General features: G+C 33.0%; 1 protein-coding gene across 1 annotated transcript in view; it reads left to right on the top strand.

Moving 5' to 3' along the window:
• The window catches only part of LOC118182503 (uncharacterized), a 31,656-nt gene extending 15,431 nt beyond the window's left edge, over window positions 1–16,225 (top strand). The window contains exons 3-5 of the mRNA XM_035351861.2: window positions 779–2,497; window positions 15,380–15,511; window positions 15,795–16,225. Of these exons, the coding sequence (XP_035207752.1) occupies window positions 779–2,497; window positions 15,380–15,511; window positions 15,795–15,892 (1,949 nt within the window). The 3' untranslated portion in view covers window positions 15,893–16,225. The remainder of the gene's footprint in view (window positions 1–778; window positions 2,498–15,379; window positions 15,512–15,794) is intronic.
• The last annotated feature ends 1,967 nt before the right edge of the window (window positions 16,226–18,192 follow it).

Genomic DNA, 18,192 nt, shown 5'->3' with positions numbered 1-18,192 from the left:
TTGGGCTGGAGTTCACCTGATCCCGGCTCCTATGCTTCTTAGTTTTTGTAATAAATCATAATTGTAGCCGAAGCGCACCGGAACCCTAAATAAGAAGGCAGCGGCACTTTATCTATGTAATTGAATAACAATTTCAGTAGAAATTTTATCTCGAAAATTTTATTTTTAGCAATAAAATTATATTAAAAATCGCTTATTAAATTTTAATTTATCTCTTTACATTTAAATTAATTTTAATTATTTAATTACGTCAATCTTTAATTATTTAATTATTTTATAATTAATTAATTAATTAATTAATACTTGTAAAATAAATTATAATTAATTAATTGGATAATAATCAACTATTAAATTTTAAAATTATTAATGAGTTTAATAGTCATTTTATTTATTTATTTACTCTTGTTACTCTTTGCTGACGGTCTCCATAGGGCTCCGGTACTTCTAATTTTAGAAATTAAGCCCTGCTTTAAACAATACTTTCTTCATTTTATTACACCTAAGTCTAGTAATTATTATAATTATGTTAAAAAGTCATAGTCTTTAACAAATTTTTCGAGTGTCAGTGTGATTGTGGAGTGTCAGTCCTTTATTATTATTGTCACCGTGTGTATCTGTGATAAGTCCAAAAAATAATTACAACATTAAATTGGTATTCCCCTTTAAACATGAGAAACAATAGGATTCCTTAATCATCTATTTTCTAATACACTGAGAACAAAAGAATTTTGTCTCAAGAAATACATTTTTTAGATATTACATTCCTTTTTTTCTTTAGGAATTTCTGCAAGGACGAGTTTCTATCAGCGACCCTCTTATCCGATGCCACATCCTATATTATTTGGAGCACCTCCATTTTACAATTGGCAATCGCCTTTTGTTCTCAAAACGTTGTTTTCTTCGAACATGAATGATTTTCAATCACCTTTTTATACTGAAAAATGTTTGCCAATGGAAAAGCATTATAGTATGCTTAATTTTATGGATCCTTTACAGAAGAATGCGCCAATTTTTCAGCAAACTGGTCTGCAATATACTTTTCCCAATATGAATGAAACATCTTTCAGAAATCAAACTAATTTGATCAAAACGCCTTCAACAAGTACACCAAATCAAAATGAGCCAGTATTTACTCGTCCTTTCTCGAAATATTGTGGTATCAAGAAACCAAAATCAATACATGAATATAATGCTTTAATGAAAGCTTCAGAACGCTATCCGGAAGCATATCCATCTATTTTAAAGCATCAAAAAACGAAATTTCTCGCAGCATTTGGTTTGGTCCCTAAAGGACTCTGCAGTTCAAAAACGTTACGAAAATTTCGCAGGGAATGTAAAAGGCGACGAATCGTTGAAGAACGCTGCGTTCGTTTCTTGGAACATAAAACATTACGCGACCGCAACAAACTAAACAAAAGAAGCTTCCATGAGCCTCACAGAAACTCAGCTTGCTATTTGAAAGCAGGCGGATATTCTAAAACGCCCTTGCGTAGTATGAGTATATTGGCGTCTAAGCGAGTAAAGCAAAATTGTTTGGAGCGTTTTAATAATTCTGAGGGAGTTAAAAGAATTTCGGCTAGAAATTTTGGAGGCGAGATCAAGCGCAAAATCAACTTTATTAAAGAGCGATCACCAGAAGTTATTGATATTGCTTCAGGAGATGAAGAAGAGAAACAAAAGAAATCATGTCAAAGTGAATTGAGAACAGAAAGTGATTGGAAAGGAAATCAAGAACAAAAAAGTGTTCAGTCACCTAACTGTAGCTCAAATCAGGAGGAGTTAAGTTACCCCTTTTCCGAGACTTTACCTCTGCATGGGAAGGTATCCATGGGAAATTTTAAAAATCAAGCTAATAGTAATTATCAAAATTCAGTTGAAGATAGCAACGTTTTACAATCGGAAAGAAGTTCCATGCTCAAAGGAAGAGATTTCCAGCAATATCCACTACAACCATATCTCGTTTCTATTAGTGACTCAGAAAATATAGCTGCAATGTCACCCACGAATCAAGGGCAAAATAAAATTATACCAGAGACTGCAAAAAGTGTCTCTTTCAACAATTACCACCCGCATAAAGAAAATCTTCTCTCCAAACCAGCTCATAACTTACCTGTACCTAGGCAGTTCATTCCAATAATTTTAAAGCATGATAAAAGCATTCCCGTATCCAATCAAAAAGATACTTCAAGTGTAGCTCACCCTTATCCAATAAGGCAATCACCATCGGAAACGAAAATGCTTTTAGTGGACAGATTGCCGAAAGGCGCCATAGTGATTTTTCCCTCATATGGCCAACAAATATTACCAAAAGGCTTAAATGTTAGCAAAGTATCACCAGCATATCGGCCAATAGCTCCAAGGCAAACGATTTCTCAGATTATTACTACACCTTCAAACATTACTCCTGAAAGTGAATCACTAAATAAGGATAAAGAGGAAGTTGAAAATAAAGAGAAGAAAGGAAACGGAAATTTTCAAAGAAAAACCGAATTTAGTGGTAAGCATTAGATTCAAACATCTTATTTATTATGAAAACAGTTTTATTTTTAGCATTACGTTATTTTTTGTACTAAATAAGTAATTATTAGCTGCTCTATTTCTATTACATCGTATATGTCTTATTTTCTGATTTCTGTATTTATTATTTCCGTCACAAATTATAAAATTATTTGCATTATTTTATGCAATCTCATTTATTTAGAAATGATTTTGCTTGTTCCAAAATGTATTAAATAAGAATTATAACTGGCTGTGATCATTCTGGAAGCATACTAATATTATGAAAGGAGATCTCTAAAGCATAATTCCCCCACCCGAAAAGGAAAGGAAATAAACGAAATTTGCTTTTGTTTCCGTATTAAATGTTTTACCCTCTTGAATCGCATTACGTGAAGACAGTATTGTTTTAAATAAGCATCAAATTATTTAGAAATGCCACAAGTAATAATTTTCCATGCGTTGTATATATATATATTTTCTTTGCATATATATTACATATAAATTTTACTTTTTCAGAATCGTAAAGAAATTCCATCTCAGTTTCTTAATTTTCTTATTTTAAAACTAAGCGGAATTCTAATTTTGGATATTTGACTTACACTGAGGAGATATCTATTATATAAATTCGCGATAAAACAGTAGTAACACTGTACATCTTATTAAAATTGTATTTATATTTTAATATATTTCTTGTCTTTGTTGTTAGTAAAATAAATTTAAGCTTCATATACTAAAATAGATTTATTTGCATTTGTACTATACACATGCTATACTATGAGTGGTTTATAACCCTGTCATATTTGCAATCGTTTAAAATTAAGCAAAATTCAACTTTGTTTGAGATTGTTCTGCAGGAAAAGTACATGTATTTAAAAAGAGACTAAAACTTATCTCTCTTCTTCAAGTAGCTAATCTTTTGTTACACTTATAATAAAGCTCTCATGGTTATGGTTACAGTGAAAACATTTCCAAAATTTTTAATGGCAATACCCCCATTTTTCTTGCGCAAGTTGATTAGTGCATTGAAAAACCATAAATTATAATTAAGACACAATAACACGCCGAATAAATACTAATTCAAAAGTCAAACAACAAAAATCAGCGTTATATTTTCAAAATTTTCGCAAAAAATTTTTTTTGCTGTTTTGCAGCTGAGGATGGTGGTTCGGTGAAACCATCGAAACTAGTCCTGCGAAAATTTTGAAAATATAACGCTGATTTTTGTTGTTTGACTTCTGAATTACCATAAATTATGTTGGAATGACGAAAATTGCCGGCATAAAAATTTGCAAGGAAGAACGTTGTAGAGGACTAATAACAACACAAGCGAAGAGAGAGAAAAAACTTTTATTTGAATGAACAAAACGTGTAATTCATAATTCCGATATAAGAATTAATTGGAATTAATTCTTTTATTGGAATTACAGACGTGTACAATATTAGGCGTGTACAACGTTTCAACATAGGAATCATCTCCCTGAATTTAGCTGATTCGTGGCCGCCGCCCATTCCTCAATTTCATTCCGATGGACTTCTGGCTCTGGTGCTATCTGAAATCTAAGGTACAGGCATCAAATCCTCCAGATTTACCAGAACCGAAAGATGCAATAAAACGTGAAGTTATACAGATTGGTCCTGCGATTTTATGTTCGCCATAGTTGTCAACAATCTTCCTGCATGCAGTTTTTAACATGCCTACCATCGATTTGTCTGCAATGGTGGGCATGTTAAAAATTTGTGATTGCAAGCTCCTTTTCCTCTCATCTTTTGTATTCATCATTGGTCCATTACAATACTAGTCTTTTCAAATATTTAATGACGACAATTTTCGTCATACGTGTATCGTCCCTATGCCATTTATTTATTTTTTCAATGCGCTGATCAATTTGTGGGGCAAAAAAGTGGGTGTTGCCATTCGAAAATTTCGAAATTTGTTTCATTGTAATCGTTACCATGAGAGCTCAATTGCTTTAAATCGTCACAATCTCGAGCGCAAACTTGCAAATAAGAATATCTGAAATTTCATTTCGATTGGTTGAGCGGATAAGTCAGTAAAGGTTCATATTTCGGGAAGTTTATTTATGACCATCCTATGCAATGCAACGGCCTAACAAGTGTTGGCTCAAATTCGAACTGCACGAGGGATTCGTCTAGCAAAATGGCTAATGTTGCATAACTTAGGTCGTTGAGCTAGTAGAGGCAATGATACAAGTGGCCGTAGCTGCCGAAAGTTCTCTGTCTAAACATCCTCCGAGAACCCATACGTTTATAACTCATTTACATCCTGTTAAGAGCTAACAGAAAAAAAAAAAAAAAAAAGCGATACTGGAGTTAATATAAGAAAACAATGTCTTAATTAGCATTAGATACCATACAAGTCTAGCTTAAAAAAAGGTTGAAAAAGACTGTCTGCGGTAGTACGCCGTTTTATGAGGCAAATTTCAACTCGCAAAATATATAAGTACTCCAGAAACAAGTGTTTGGATTTCAAGTTTCCGTCAGATGAGTTTTGTGTGAGATAGATTGAAAGTACTTAGATTTAATTTTGTCATTTAGAATAATTATTTACATTTTTAAACCTTTTTAAAGTTAAAATTTTTATTAGCCACAGTTGCAGATAATGGAACACTGAAAATCATTCTATATTCCTCTGAGGTCAATATCTACGGCAAACCTAATGAGTAATAACGTTTTCAGTTTTCTTCCCTTTTTACCTCCTTGTACGCAGTAAAGGAAATATTGTAATCGCGAAAATTTTCGGATATCATATTTCAACGAAAATATCCATTTTGACCTCTCAAATACAGTTTAACGATGTTTTTGAGTGACATCTGTACATAAGAACAGAATAAAGGACTCTTTTTCCCAAAGCGGGTTGCAAAAAGGATTTTAAATGAATTCAGCAGATATTTTTTCGTGACGTCTGTCCTTACGTACGTACCTATGTATGTATGTATCTCGCATAACTCAAACGTTAGTAGCCTCAGAACGTTTAAATTTTGCATATAGGACTGCTATAAAACGTAGTTGTGCACCTCCCTTTTTGGTAGATATTGGGGGGGGCGCGCAACAAATATATATATACCATTCTGTTACGGTTCCATGAGCTCAGTTTTTTTATTCTTATTTATTGGTAAATTGTTCATTTTTTGCTTTCAAAATGATTGAATTATATTTTCGTATCTTTGGGTTAAAGTTATATGCCTTTAGTTAATCTGCATGCAATGGTTTAGCATAATCAACAATTAAAAAGTTGTTTAAGTGCGGCTAAACCTAATTTTTACTTTCTTGTACGAAGTAAAGGAGGTATTGTAATCACGAAAAATTCCGGATACCATATTTCAACGAAAATAGCATTTTGATCGCTATCGAATGCAATTTAACAATGTTTTTGCATGAGATCTGTACGTAAGGTCACAATAAAGGACTATTTTTCCCAAAACGAAATTATAAAACTGAGTTAAAATGGATTCAGAAAAGATTGTTTTCGTGGCTTCTGTACGTATGTATGTATCTCGCATAACTCAAAAGCGAATGGTCTCAGAACATTGAAATTTTCCATGTGGGACTACTATAACATGTATATGTGCACATCCATTCTTGGCTGCATTCGGCCGCAATAAAAGTATATATATCCACTCTCTTACTCCGCTTAGTGAGCTCAGTTTCTTTATTCTTATATTATTGTAAATTGTGCATTTTTTTGCTTTAAAAAATGATTGAATTATGTTGTTCTTATCTTCAGGTTAAGGTTTTATGACGTTATTTAACCTGCGTGTTATAGTTGTAGAATTATCAACAATTTAATTGGTTAAGTGTGGCTAAGCCTAATTTTTATTACTTGCTTGAACGAAGTAAAAAGGAAGTATTGTAATCACGAAAAGTTTCAGGCAGAATATTTCAACGAAAATATCCATTTTGACCGCTATCGAATGTAATTTAACGATGCTTTTGCGTGACATCTGTACGTAAGGGCAGAATAAAATACTCTTTTCCTCCAAAAAAATTATAAACCTGCTTTAAAATGAATTCTGAAGAGAATTTTTCGCGGTGTCTGTACGTACGTACGTACGTATTTATCTCGTATAACTCAAAAACGAGTAGTCTCAGAACGGTGAAATTTTGTATATAGGACTGCTATGTATATATGTAGATGTGCATCTTGTATTTTGGTTGCAATCGGCCGCACCAAACGTATATAAATATATTTATATATACTTATATACACTCTGTTACCCGGCTCAGTGATTTCAGTTTCTTTACTCTTATGTGTTTGTAAATTGTACATTTTTTGCTTTAAAAAAATGATTGAATTATGTTGTTCTTATCTTCCCGTTAAGGTTTGTATGCCTTTAGGAAATCTGCAAGCAATATTTGTAGAATTATCAACAATTTAAAAGCTGTTTAATTGTGGTTAAGCCTAATTTTGAAGTAACATGGCGGACATGTTTGTTTATAATTGAAACAGCAGAATAGTTGATTTGTTGCCAATCTAGAGACACTAAGTTTCGCAACAACAAAGATTAGTGCGAATTAAATCATGCTTAATCCTTTCTGGAACTTTTTCGAGGAAATAAGTGTTTAAGATTTATTTCGTAATGTTTAATGTAGATATTTTGAGTTTTTATGTATTTTTTCCTTGTCGCGAAGTGGGAACTGAATTAATTGAATGAGGAATACTGAATCGTCTGTGAAAAACTGTTTCTTTTTTGTTTTGTTTTCTTATTTTATTTTATACACGTTCTAGATATATTATAGTACTTGAATAGAACAACGATTAGATAATTCTTCAAATGATATAAATTTTGTGCATTCTGAGTTATAATATGAACGAAATGTAATACTGTTAAGTGAACCTAGCACCAGAGTGTCGCTATGGTAAACAAATATAGTGAATTTTATAGAGTACATTTATTCTATTGTGATTTATGCGCTATCGACGAAGTAGATTTAATTCAATCAAATAAGTTAAAATGAAATGCAAGAAATATGTGTATAATTTAATATTCCGCACAAGGAAGTCATAGGGTGTACACATCAGATTTTTTTACCATTGCAGCCATATTTGTTTATATTTGAAACTTAGCAGAATAGTGGATTTGTTGCCAATTTAGAGAAACTAAGCTTCGCTACAACAAAGTAACGACTTCGTTTATTATTGCGAATTAAATTACCCTTAATCTATTCTGGAATTATCATTTTAAGTTATTAAATTACCCCATATATTCATTCAGTGTAGCGTCTACAAAAAATAAATCAGCTTCTACGTCTTCAGTGTCTTTTTGCCGAGTGAAAAAGTAAACTCAGTTTTGTGCACCGAAAAAATCTGTTTTCTTGCCCGCTGGCTGAAGTGCTTGTTTTTGAGCAGAAACTCTAATTTTAATTGTAAAAATTATTTGTTAAATCGTTTTAACTGTATTTGGTGTTATATAGTTTTCAGGATAAGGTTAGAAGCAGCTAATCTTTATAATTTTGAAGATTGCCTTTTAAAATTTTTATCATCCAAACGAGCGATTTAAAAGAAAGAGATTTTTTAAAAATATGTATATTTATTTTATTGAGTTTATAAACTATTTAAGGAAGGCTTTTCGATATTTTCGAATCATTACATTACGCTTCCATGCAACAATACATGGGACCTGGGAAGTGTTGCCTATCATAAGACCCCAAGGTCTTTATTTCATCTTCTCGGAAAGAGCCATTTTCCGGAGAGTTGCTTTCGTATTGACGTAATAGTTTCAATTTATAACTATATCGCTTCACAAGCTGGAATTTTAATAATTTAAATTTATTTTATTTTTAAAAATATATTTAGTTTACGTAATATATTGCATATTTATGTAATACATGAATTACGAAAATATATTTAATTATAACATATGTAACTAAAATTTTTTATGAACCATTCTAGCATTCTTTCAGATGCTTCTAACGCCATGTTGCACTTCGCACTTTGGTAACGAATCTTTAGATTTTTTCCATTAGTTTTAATATCATTATACAGACAGCGCAATCCACTAGCAGCCGATCGGCAAAATAGCTGAGCACTGGTAATTCGGTCCGAGATTCGAATCCTGGCGAACAGGCTTACTGAATGAGCGTTTTCGTGTTTTTCCCCATGTGTTATATGTATACCAGTCGGTTTCGCTTAGAAATTTTCAACGAAGGCATCCTTCCCGTTAGCCAGATAGCCCTCGAGTGATTTGCCATACTTAAATAAACCAAATCAACTATGCAAAGAGCCAAATTACGGAGAGGAATAACTTCATTTTTTTAGTAGTTAGTAAATAAAGCTTTTATTAGTTACCACTATCTTCATGAATTTGTATATATTTTTAAAAATAAAAGAATATTTAATAAATAGATTTTTTTTGAAATAATCATTACAGTGATATTTGTACTTTTTATTAATTACATATTTTTTTAGAAAATAGCTCGCTATATGCTTAATACAAATAGTTTAAGCTCTAGTTCACGCGGCCCTGTATAGTGCAGTTATTATTTCTGTAATTATTCAACTGCTGATTCAAGTTGTCAGCACCCACTGATGCATGCAGGTTCTGTTATTAATCTGGTTTAAAAATAAGTAAAATCTTCGTTTACCTTTTCCAGTATGGAGGGACTGTAAACGTAATGTCACAGTCTCCGCGGAAAACCCAATTTATTTTCCTACATCACATTTTGATTCTTATTTAACATTGAAAAAGGAAAAACAATTAATTAATCGCTATTTCATATATACTCTCTCTCTCTTTCTCATTTATGGCTGTAAAGTCAACTGTTCATCCATACAAGCATGAACTCGAACAGAAAAACTCACTGTTTATTATATATATATGTATATATATATATATATAAAGGTTTAAATTTTCTTTCACTAGTGGAATCCGTGGCACCGTCCAGTAGGGGAAAGAAACACTTTAAAATTAATACCTGGCATATTCCCACTTTAACTTATGGTGGGATCCAGAAATTAAACTCAAAAATTAAATTTACATCATTACTCAAATATCATATAATTAAATATAAAACTAATATCTTAAGAAAATTTTAAACAATAAAAAATTAAAGTTCTAAAATTGAGTTCTGAAAATGTTCATATGCTAGTTCACCAACTGGATGACTTTATCATCATTCTTAGATATGTCTAAAGGGTAAAGTTTATGAATCCTTTGTACAAAAGTTCCTGAAGAGGTTTTTACTTCTGATACACGTACGCAACCGTCTCTATTTAGGAACAATTTTGTGACTTTGAGCAATTTTTTGACTACTGAGCAGTTCGGTCTCTTTCAGTTGTCTAGTTTAATAAGTACTACATCATCTGTCCGGATAACCTGAGCTGATTTTCGAACCAGAATTGCCAAATATGCTTTTCGGAATCTGTTTCTCAATTCATCTTTTATATTTCGGTATTTTCTACATAGTTTCTGGGAATTAATTTTTTCTTCGCCAGTTACCCCGTTTTCTTGGATGTATTGAATAAAAGTTGATGGCATAAGAGGAATGAATTTATCAGACTTTTCTGCAATAAACGTAAGAGGTCAATTATTCATTATAACTTCAACTTCACACAATATCATTGAAAGGTCTTCGAAATTGAGCGATGATCTCCCAAGTGTTCCTCGAAGATATGTTACACTGAGAATGAGCCGCTCCAGCATCTACCCCACCACGCGGATGACAGAATGAACTTCCATTTAATGGGAGCTAGGTCGTCAGAATTTTTTCTGTTTGACTCCAATTTAAAGAGGTTGTTAAAACCCCGAAGTTAGTTCAGTTTTCGCTGTATATTGTTGAAATTCTCTCGCTTTTCGCTATAAATCTTCTGAGAGCATGGATAAAATCTTCTGTTGACAAATTAGTCACTAATCTCAAGTGTATGGCTCGATACTACGCATATGTAAATGACAATCTACACCCTGCATTTGTTCTTTAGAAAGAGAGGACCACATAAATCGGTGCCCACGACTTCAAAAATTTGCGTTTCTGACTCGGTCAAATGGAAGATGAATGGGCGGAGTGACAAATGGTTTTGATGTAAACATTTTGCATTTCATGCATTTTGATAATTCACTTCAGATATTATTATTAGGAGAAATAATTCAATGATTTTCTCACAAGATGGAAGTAACAGTCTGGAGACCAGTATGACAGTTCTTTAAATGACAAACTCGTATTAAACAATTTACTACGTGACATTTTGATACAACAAAATTGGATATTTGAATGAAAATTCGTCATCATGTTATAACAACATTGTTTTTTCATGTGTCATGTTATTTTGATCTTTCACAACAACGAGGCTTTTGACAGTATCTAAAACACCACCGAAACGTTTTAACTGAATTCTTGACGAAAGAAACTTCTCTACCTCTTTCGTTTCTTCGACAGAAAGTTCAGATGGGAAACAATAATTTCTTTTCTACATTTTGGTATGAATCTTTTCATTCAACAAATAATATTTGCAAATATGCAAAATTTCGAAATTCTTTCATAATTCCTGAATTGTTGTACTTTTGTAAATGTAAAAAAATTATAATGCCGTTTTGTTTCTGGCTGACATAACTAAATCTTCATTAGGAAACTGTTCCGATTTGCGCCGATTAATATCTTCGTTCTTTAACCATTTTGGTCCCTCCCACGTTCTCGTCTCGATAAGATGTCTAGGGTTATATAGACGAGATGGCAGGTGCGCCGGATTTAGATTACCTGGGACAAGATACAATTGGTGTGATTCTGTAAGTTTGCATATTTCTCTGATTCTGTTACCCACAAAAATACCCCATTGGTCATTTCTTCGTATCCATGCTATAACGGTTGAAGGGTCAGTCCAGTGATAAACTAGTACTGTAGGGAAATCCAGAGCCTCATGGATATAGTTTGCTAATCTGGCTCCCAAAACACGAGCAAGAAGCTCTAGACAGGGGATTGTCAAAGCCGTTTTTGGAGCAAGTCGCAATTTTCTCCTAGAATCTGTACCTAAATCCTATTATCACCTTCACCGCGCAGGAAAATTACTGTTGCATATGCATTGACTCGCATCACAAAAAACATGCTTGGACCATTTTTCTTTGTTTCCGTAACCTATACGTCTGTGTTAGATAATTGTTTCAATTCACTGTACCATTTCTGAAAGTCCTTTTAAATTTTCTCTGGAAGCGGAGCATCCCATTCTGACTTAGCTGACCAGGTCTCCTGAATCATTAGCTTGGGTGGCCACAATACTAGGACGAGAAACCGATGGGATCGTAAATACATTGTATTATAGATTACATTGTATTATAGATACATTGTATTATTGCAGATCACTAAACAATCCTCCTTTCTATCCCATGTAATCCCCAAAACCGAAACTGGAGTTGTAAGATCTCCTTTAAACAAACTTCTGTTCTCAAGTGACAATTTTTTTATTTCTTCTACAGGACCGAATTGCCATAATCTCAAATCTATCTTAGCTTCAGTTATAATTTCAGTTGACTTCGAGATGAATTCTTCTAATTCGGATAGACTGTCTACCGGAGGTTAAACAGTTGTCAACATAGGATTTCAGGAGTTTGTCAGTAACTACTTTGATTTCTGGATACTTGTTCAAATGGTACCTTATAACCGCGCTGAAAAAAAAATGGGCTACAAGTAGCTCCAAATAACACTGTTATGTTGATAGGCTTTAATTTTATCTGCCTTCTCCCAACATAAAAATCTCAAGAATTGGCGATTTTCATCTTTAACTTCAATTTGGAGGAAGCCTCTTCTAATGTCGGACACAACAGCAATAGCCTTTTCTCGAAATATGAATAATATAGCCGGAATTTCTTCTATAAAGTTAGGCCGTTTGGAGAGACAGTCATTTAGGGATGATGCTTTTTAACCCTTTGCGGCACAGTGTGTCCGGTCTGGACACACCTAAAAATTTCCTTCTGTACGCACAGAAAAAGGAATTATAGGTTACTATAGGTTACTTTGAACTTTCTTTATTTATAGTAGATGGCAGCTCAACACAAACCAGTCCATATATTTTAGCCATGTTTAGTTTTTTAAGACCCTCATTTTTCAAAGAAATCTTCCAGATTTTTTTTAGGGTATAAAAGGAATAGTTTGAAAAGAAATTTCTATGTTATTTTTTTGGCTGTATGCTAATCTCCTTATTCTATATTAGTTTTAAAGTTTTACCTTGAAATCTTGCCTAAAATCAAACGGCGAACCCAGACCGGGCTCACCGATAATCTAGGACAAATAAGAATTCTATATTCTTTGTTTCTCTGCATCTCATCGGTCCGTTCATTGACAACAATGCTCGTTTCAGCACTCTTTTCGAAGCTCTATTCAATCAGTGTGGCCACTTTGGGCACACCCACATAATTAAAACGATAAGTGCTATCTTCACAAAATTTTACTTGTGTACTCCTGTAGGCCTAATTAGACTGCCTACTCTTTTTTTTACTTTTTAAATCAAATGGTTCTACATTCAAATTTAGGTAATTTATATCGCTTGGTATTAGAGACTAATTTTTCTTTTGATTATGATGAATTCATCAGAATATTTCTCATTTTTATCCATCTCTTTCGCAATGATGGACTCATCACATTTATTATCATTTACTAACATATCTATTACACTATAATCTAAAACCTTTAATTCATTGATGATGCTTTCGATTTTAGCATACAAATCAGAAATTTCCCCTTTATCGCAAGAATCTTTTTCTAGTTTCGATTTCAAAATGCTACATATTTTTTTAACAACGCACATAAAGAAGCAGATTTCTTTTTTAATTTATCTATGTTCTGGTCTTACTCATTTTAAATACACTATGTCTAACTATAACTGAATACTTATCAATAACAAATTCGTTCCGTTACGCTAAGAACACTCACAATGTTAAATTCAACAGCATTCTTTCACAAAATTAAAATACACACTTTATTCAAGATCATAAAACTCGTAATCCATCTTTTAAACGAAAATATCTATAAATATCTATATATATTCAACTTAAATATTAGCACGCTTTCATTCAACACAATGCTTCTTAGTGGACGCCGAAGATATATACTATGTAATTAATCAACTGTTGCTGATTGAAGTTATCAGCATCTACTGAAGTATGCAGGCTCTGCTATTAATCTGTTTTAAAAATAAGAAAAACGTCACTTACCTTTACCGGTGTATAGGGATTGTAAACGTGATAACGTGATGTCTCGGTTGAAAGGAAGGATATTCTCTACAGAAAAAAACAATTTATTTTTCGACATTACATTTTGATTTAAATTTAACATTGAAAAGGTAAAACAAACACTTAAAAAAACAAGGTTTACATCTTCTTTCACTAATGGTATTTCTGATGCCATCTAGCAAGGGAAAAGAACGCGCTTTAAAATGAATACCCAACAATTTCTAATCGTGTAAATGCATCACCAGTAAATCCAAACAAAGGCAACTGATAAATTTACTTACTCATTTCCACCTGCCAAACATTTCCACCAACTTTTTAAGGCAGTATGTATAATTGATGTAATTTATAATATATATAAATCATTTTTTATATACACCCCTAGTAATTTTTATATATTTGCACTCTTACTGTATAAAAGTTGTTTCTAATATCATATATTGTTTTTTAACGAAAGTTTCCCGCCCCCACAAATATCATCTGGGCAAGCAGTTTGTGTTGGCGTGTTTAATCATATTTTGTCAAACGATTTTTACCATCTGAAAGAAACGGACTTGCTTTAGAACACTCTGTTGTGAAATTCGTAAAAACATATCGTTATCGTTGAGTACAAAGTGTTCGAAATGGAACTATCACGCTACCAGGTTAGAACTATCATTTACTTAGCTACAGAATGTCGCCAAATCATGTGTACAGCTTTAGGTTCTAATGTTGTAACATATGACAATGTGAAAATTTGGTACCGAGAGTTCAAAAACAAGAACTATGACAGAAGCAGAGCGTTCTGGCCGGCCAAATGCTGTTGATAAGGCCCTCTTGCGGAAACTTCTGGATGAAGATCCGTATGCAACCTTTCAAGAGCTAAGGAGTTAGATGTTAGTGCTATGTCCATAATCTTGACTTACAAGTTCAATCGTTGGGGTTCCGCATGAGCTGAATCAAACAGATAAGTACATACGTGTTCGGGCCTGCACTAATCTGCTCGAATATAAAAACAAGGACAAAACTTTGGACCAGTTTGTCACTTGTGATGAAAAGCGAATTCACTTCAAAAACACAGGCCGAAAAGGAGGTTGGTCTACGCTCGGTGAGCCCGTCGGCAACGTCGCAAACCGCAATTTGACTAACAAAAAGATCATGCTTTGTATCTGGTGGAATTGTCGTGGGTATCTGGAAATAAAGGGTATCTGGAAAAAGGTGAAACTCTCGACAGTAAGGTGTACAGCTAAAATGCTAGTCCTTGTTAACGCTGCTGTCAAGGAAGAAATCGAACTGAGTTTCGGCGGAAAAAGGTAATGTTCCATTAAGATAATGCAAGACCACATGTGTCTGCATTCACCGGTTGGGCTGTGTATGGGCTGGAATTTGCCACACCCACCATATAGCCCTGACATCTCTCCTTTGGACTTCTACCTTTTTTCCCGCCTGGAGCTACGTTTTCCTGATGCTGTCTTTTATTCTGCATAGGACGTTTGAAATGAGGTTGATCTATTTGTGGACTCACGGCCACCACGTTTCTGGGCCGAAGGCTTTGAAAAACTACCAAAACGTTGGTAGAAAATCTGGTGATTATTACTCGCAATTTTTTTCTAACTTTGTTCAGAACGTTTTTTGGCGGAAAACTTTCGTTACAACCAGATATTATATACTTCTGTATACATGAAACGTCTGCACGCCGTCTGTAAACAACTTCTCTTTTCTCATTGCAGGCGTTAAACAGAAAGACAACATTGATGAAGAAATGAGAAAACTTTTGAGCTGGATACGTGCAATGAAACTGAATATGCAGCCACAGATGTTTAATCGTGGTGTAGAAAAAGCTTCGCAAAGATTAGCGTCACGTACGTTTCTTTTAATCTGCACTATACTGAAATCCGTAAATGCCTTTTTTGATAGTGTAAAAATGTATCTTTAAATATCTGTTCCTTTTATCGCTACACACTGTTTCTGATGTCAAAAACTGTGCATTATACAGTGTCTTTGTAGAAATGGTTTATCAAGCTCAGGTTGCAAAATATCTAATTCAGTTACAGAAAACTTAAATATATGTTCTATAAATGTTCAGCACATACAGTCACTTTTATTTTTATCTATTTATTCCTATGTATTTTTTTTCTTTTTCAGAAATAAACTTTGGAATTTCTTTAATTAGAGAAGTAAGAAGAGCACTTCTGAAAATAGAAAAATATGAATATGTTCGACTTGTTGACGAGATGCGATGATTTATTAATGAATATACTGTTTGCAGCTGATAGTTTAAAAGTGGAAAGACGCAACAAAACACTTACTCCGTTCATATCAAGCATGCATTCTGAATACTTTCCATTTCTGTTGTTAAAAAATGTAAAAAAAGCAAGGATTTTTAAATTTCATTTGTGCAAAGAAAAAAAAAACTTTTTCACATTTTTTATTTTGATAAAACTGATATCAAAAGATGTTTCGACTTTCGAACTTAAGGAAATATATTTGTAAGAAGCATTTCCTTTATATAATCTATAGTGATAAGATTAAAAATATGCAAAGCTTTTATAACAATTTTAATAAAATTATTTCTGGCGTTTCTTTCATTCAGTTCAGATGGATCTTTATTTGAAGACTAGCGGTTAAGTTAGATTGACAATAGTGTATTATTTTACTCATGGCATCATTTGAAAATTCGTGTAATAGCATATTACACATATTACACGTCATAAGGAATATGATGCGTCATCGTAATGCATAAAAATGTCAAAGAAACAAAGTAATATTCAATACCTGTACCACAACTGACTACGTAATCATAGAATCATATGGTATATACACCCATGACATATGGAATTGCTATTGTGATCCAACAATAAAAACAAATATATCATTACTACGAAATTTTTATGTGGGTGCCATATCGAACAAAATGAATTATTTTGAGTGATATGGCACCCACATAAAAATTTCGATAGGAAACTAAACTAATTCTCTCAAATTTCGATAGGAAAAAAAAACTAGTTCTCTCTCATTACATCAGCAACAATGGCACGCATCCATTGTTGCTGATATATGACTTTGCCATCGTTGCTGATATCAGCACTTGCCACTCGAAAAAATGAAAACGAAAATTAGCGTTTTTAATTAATATCTCTGATTTTAACTCTTTTTTTTTTTAAAAAAAAAAAAAAAAAAAAACGTGGACGTCGACCTTTTCCTGGACACAGAAAATAATTGTAGAAAGTTTGATGACGATAACTATAGTAGTGACTGAGTTATTTACGAACAAACAAACACACAGACTTTCTCCTTTATATATATATATATATATATATTATATTATATTATTCACGTTATAAGTCTATAGTGCTCCCTAAATAACTAGGCCATTGAAACAGGAAGACTAGAAACGGTGTTGAGGAAAGCTTGAATTGAGAATTCAAGCTTGAATTGAATTAAGAATTTCTTTTATATTGCGGTATTGAGAATTGCTTTTATAAATAGCCAAACGGAAAAGGTGAAATTCTCTTTAATACGCGAGGAGTATCACAGATCACCAAAATCGCTTGCAGAAAATAGTCCGAAGCACTAATCGCCGAACAGAAGCTCAGAACTGTAAACTCTATAAGAGTACTAAAAAAACATTATTATTGATCTCCCTATCTAAATTAATTCCTTCGCAGTCGCTTACAACATCCTATTTATAGAAGTTCTCAAAGGGAAGGATATACACTTATCAAAGCTCGAGAAAAATTGTTTTCTTCAAAAAAAGCTTCGAAAACGTGCTCCCTAAATATTCCAAAATATCACCAAGTTTTTCAAAAAACACTAAGTGTCTTGAATTTTATGTCAAAAATTTTCTCCAAGATTCGAAAGGGGAGTTTTTGCACATATCTCTGGCTCCATTTAAATTACACTTAACGAGCTGTTTGGTATGGTAGTTAGAAAAACGTGCTCTCTAAATATTCCAAAATATCACCAAGTTTTTCAGAAAACACTAAATGTCTTAAATTTGATGTCAAAAAGTTTCTCCGAGATTCGAAAGGAGAGTTTTTGCACATATCTCTTGCTCCACTTCAATTATGCTTAAAGGGAAGTATTTAGTGTTTTTTGAAAAAATTTGCGAGTAGTAAAAATGTACCTTTACGTTTCATGTATACAAAAGTATATAATATCTGGTTGTAACGATTTTCTACCAACGTTTTGGTAGTTTTTCAAAGCCTTCGGCCCAGAAACGTGGTGGCCGTGAGTCCAAAAACAGATCAACCTCATTTCAAACGTCCTATGCAAAATAAAAGACAGCATCAGGAAAACGTAGCTCCAAGCGGGAAAAAAGGTAGAAGTCCAAAGGAGAGATGTTGTGTTGGACTCTGATTCGAATCCCGTAAAGTGTATGGAGATGAGAAAAACTTATTTTCACATCTCTATTTACCCTTTACGGGTTATTTTTATCAATTCTTTATTTACACCAACTCACATTCAGCCATAGAATATTCATAGAATTCATTCAGTTCATAGAATGTTATGTTCAGTTATAAGAAAAACTGGGGGGCAATTG

Source organism: Stegodyphus dumicola, chromosome 3 (genome assembly GCF_044657685.1).
Source record: "Stegodyphus dumicola isolate Sdum_Otavi_A_Nest chromosome 3, ASM4465768v1".
Taxonomy (NCBI): Eukaryota; Metazoa; Arthropoda; class Arachnida; order Araneae; family Eresidae; genus Stegodyphus; species Stegodyphus dumicola.
The sequence above is the reverse complement of the archived record's forward strand: the minus strand, read 5'-3'. Positions and strand labels throughout refer to the sequence as shown.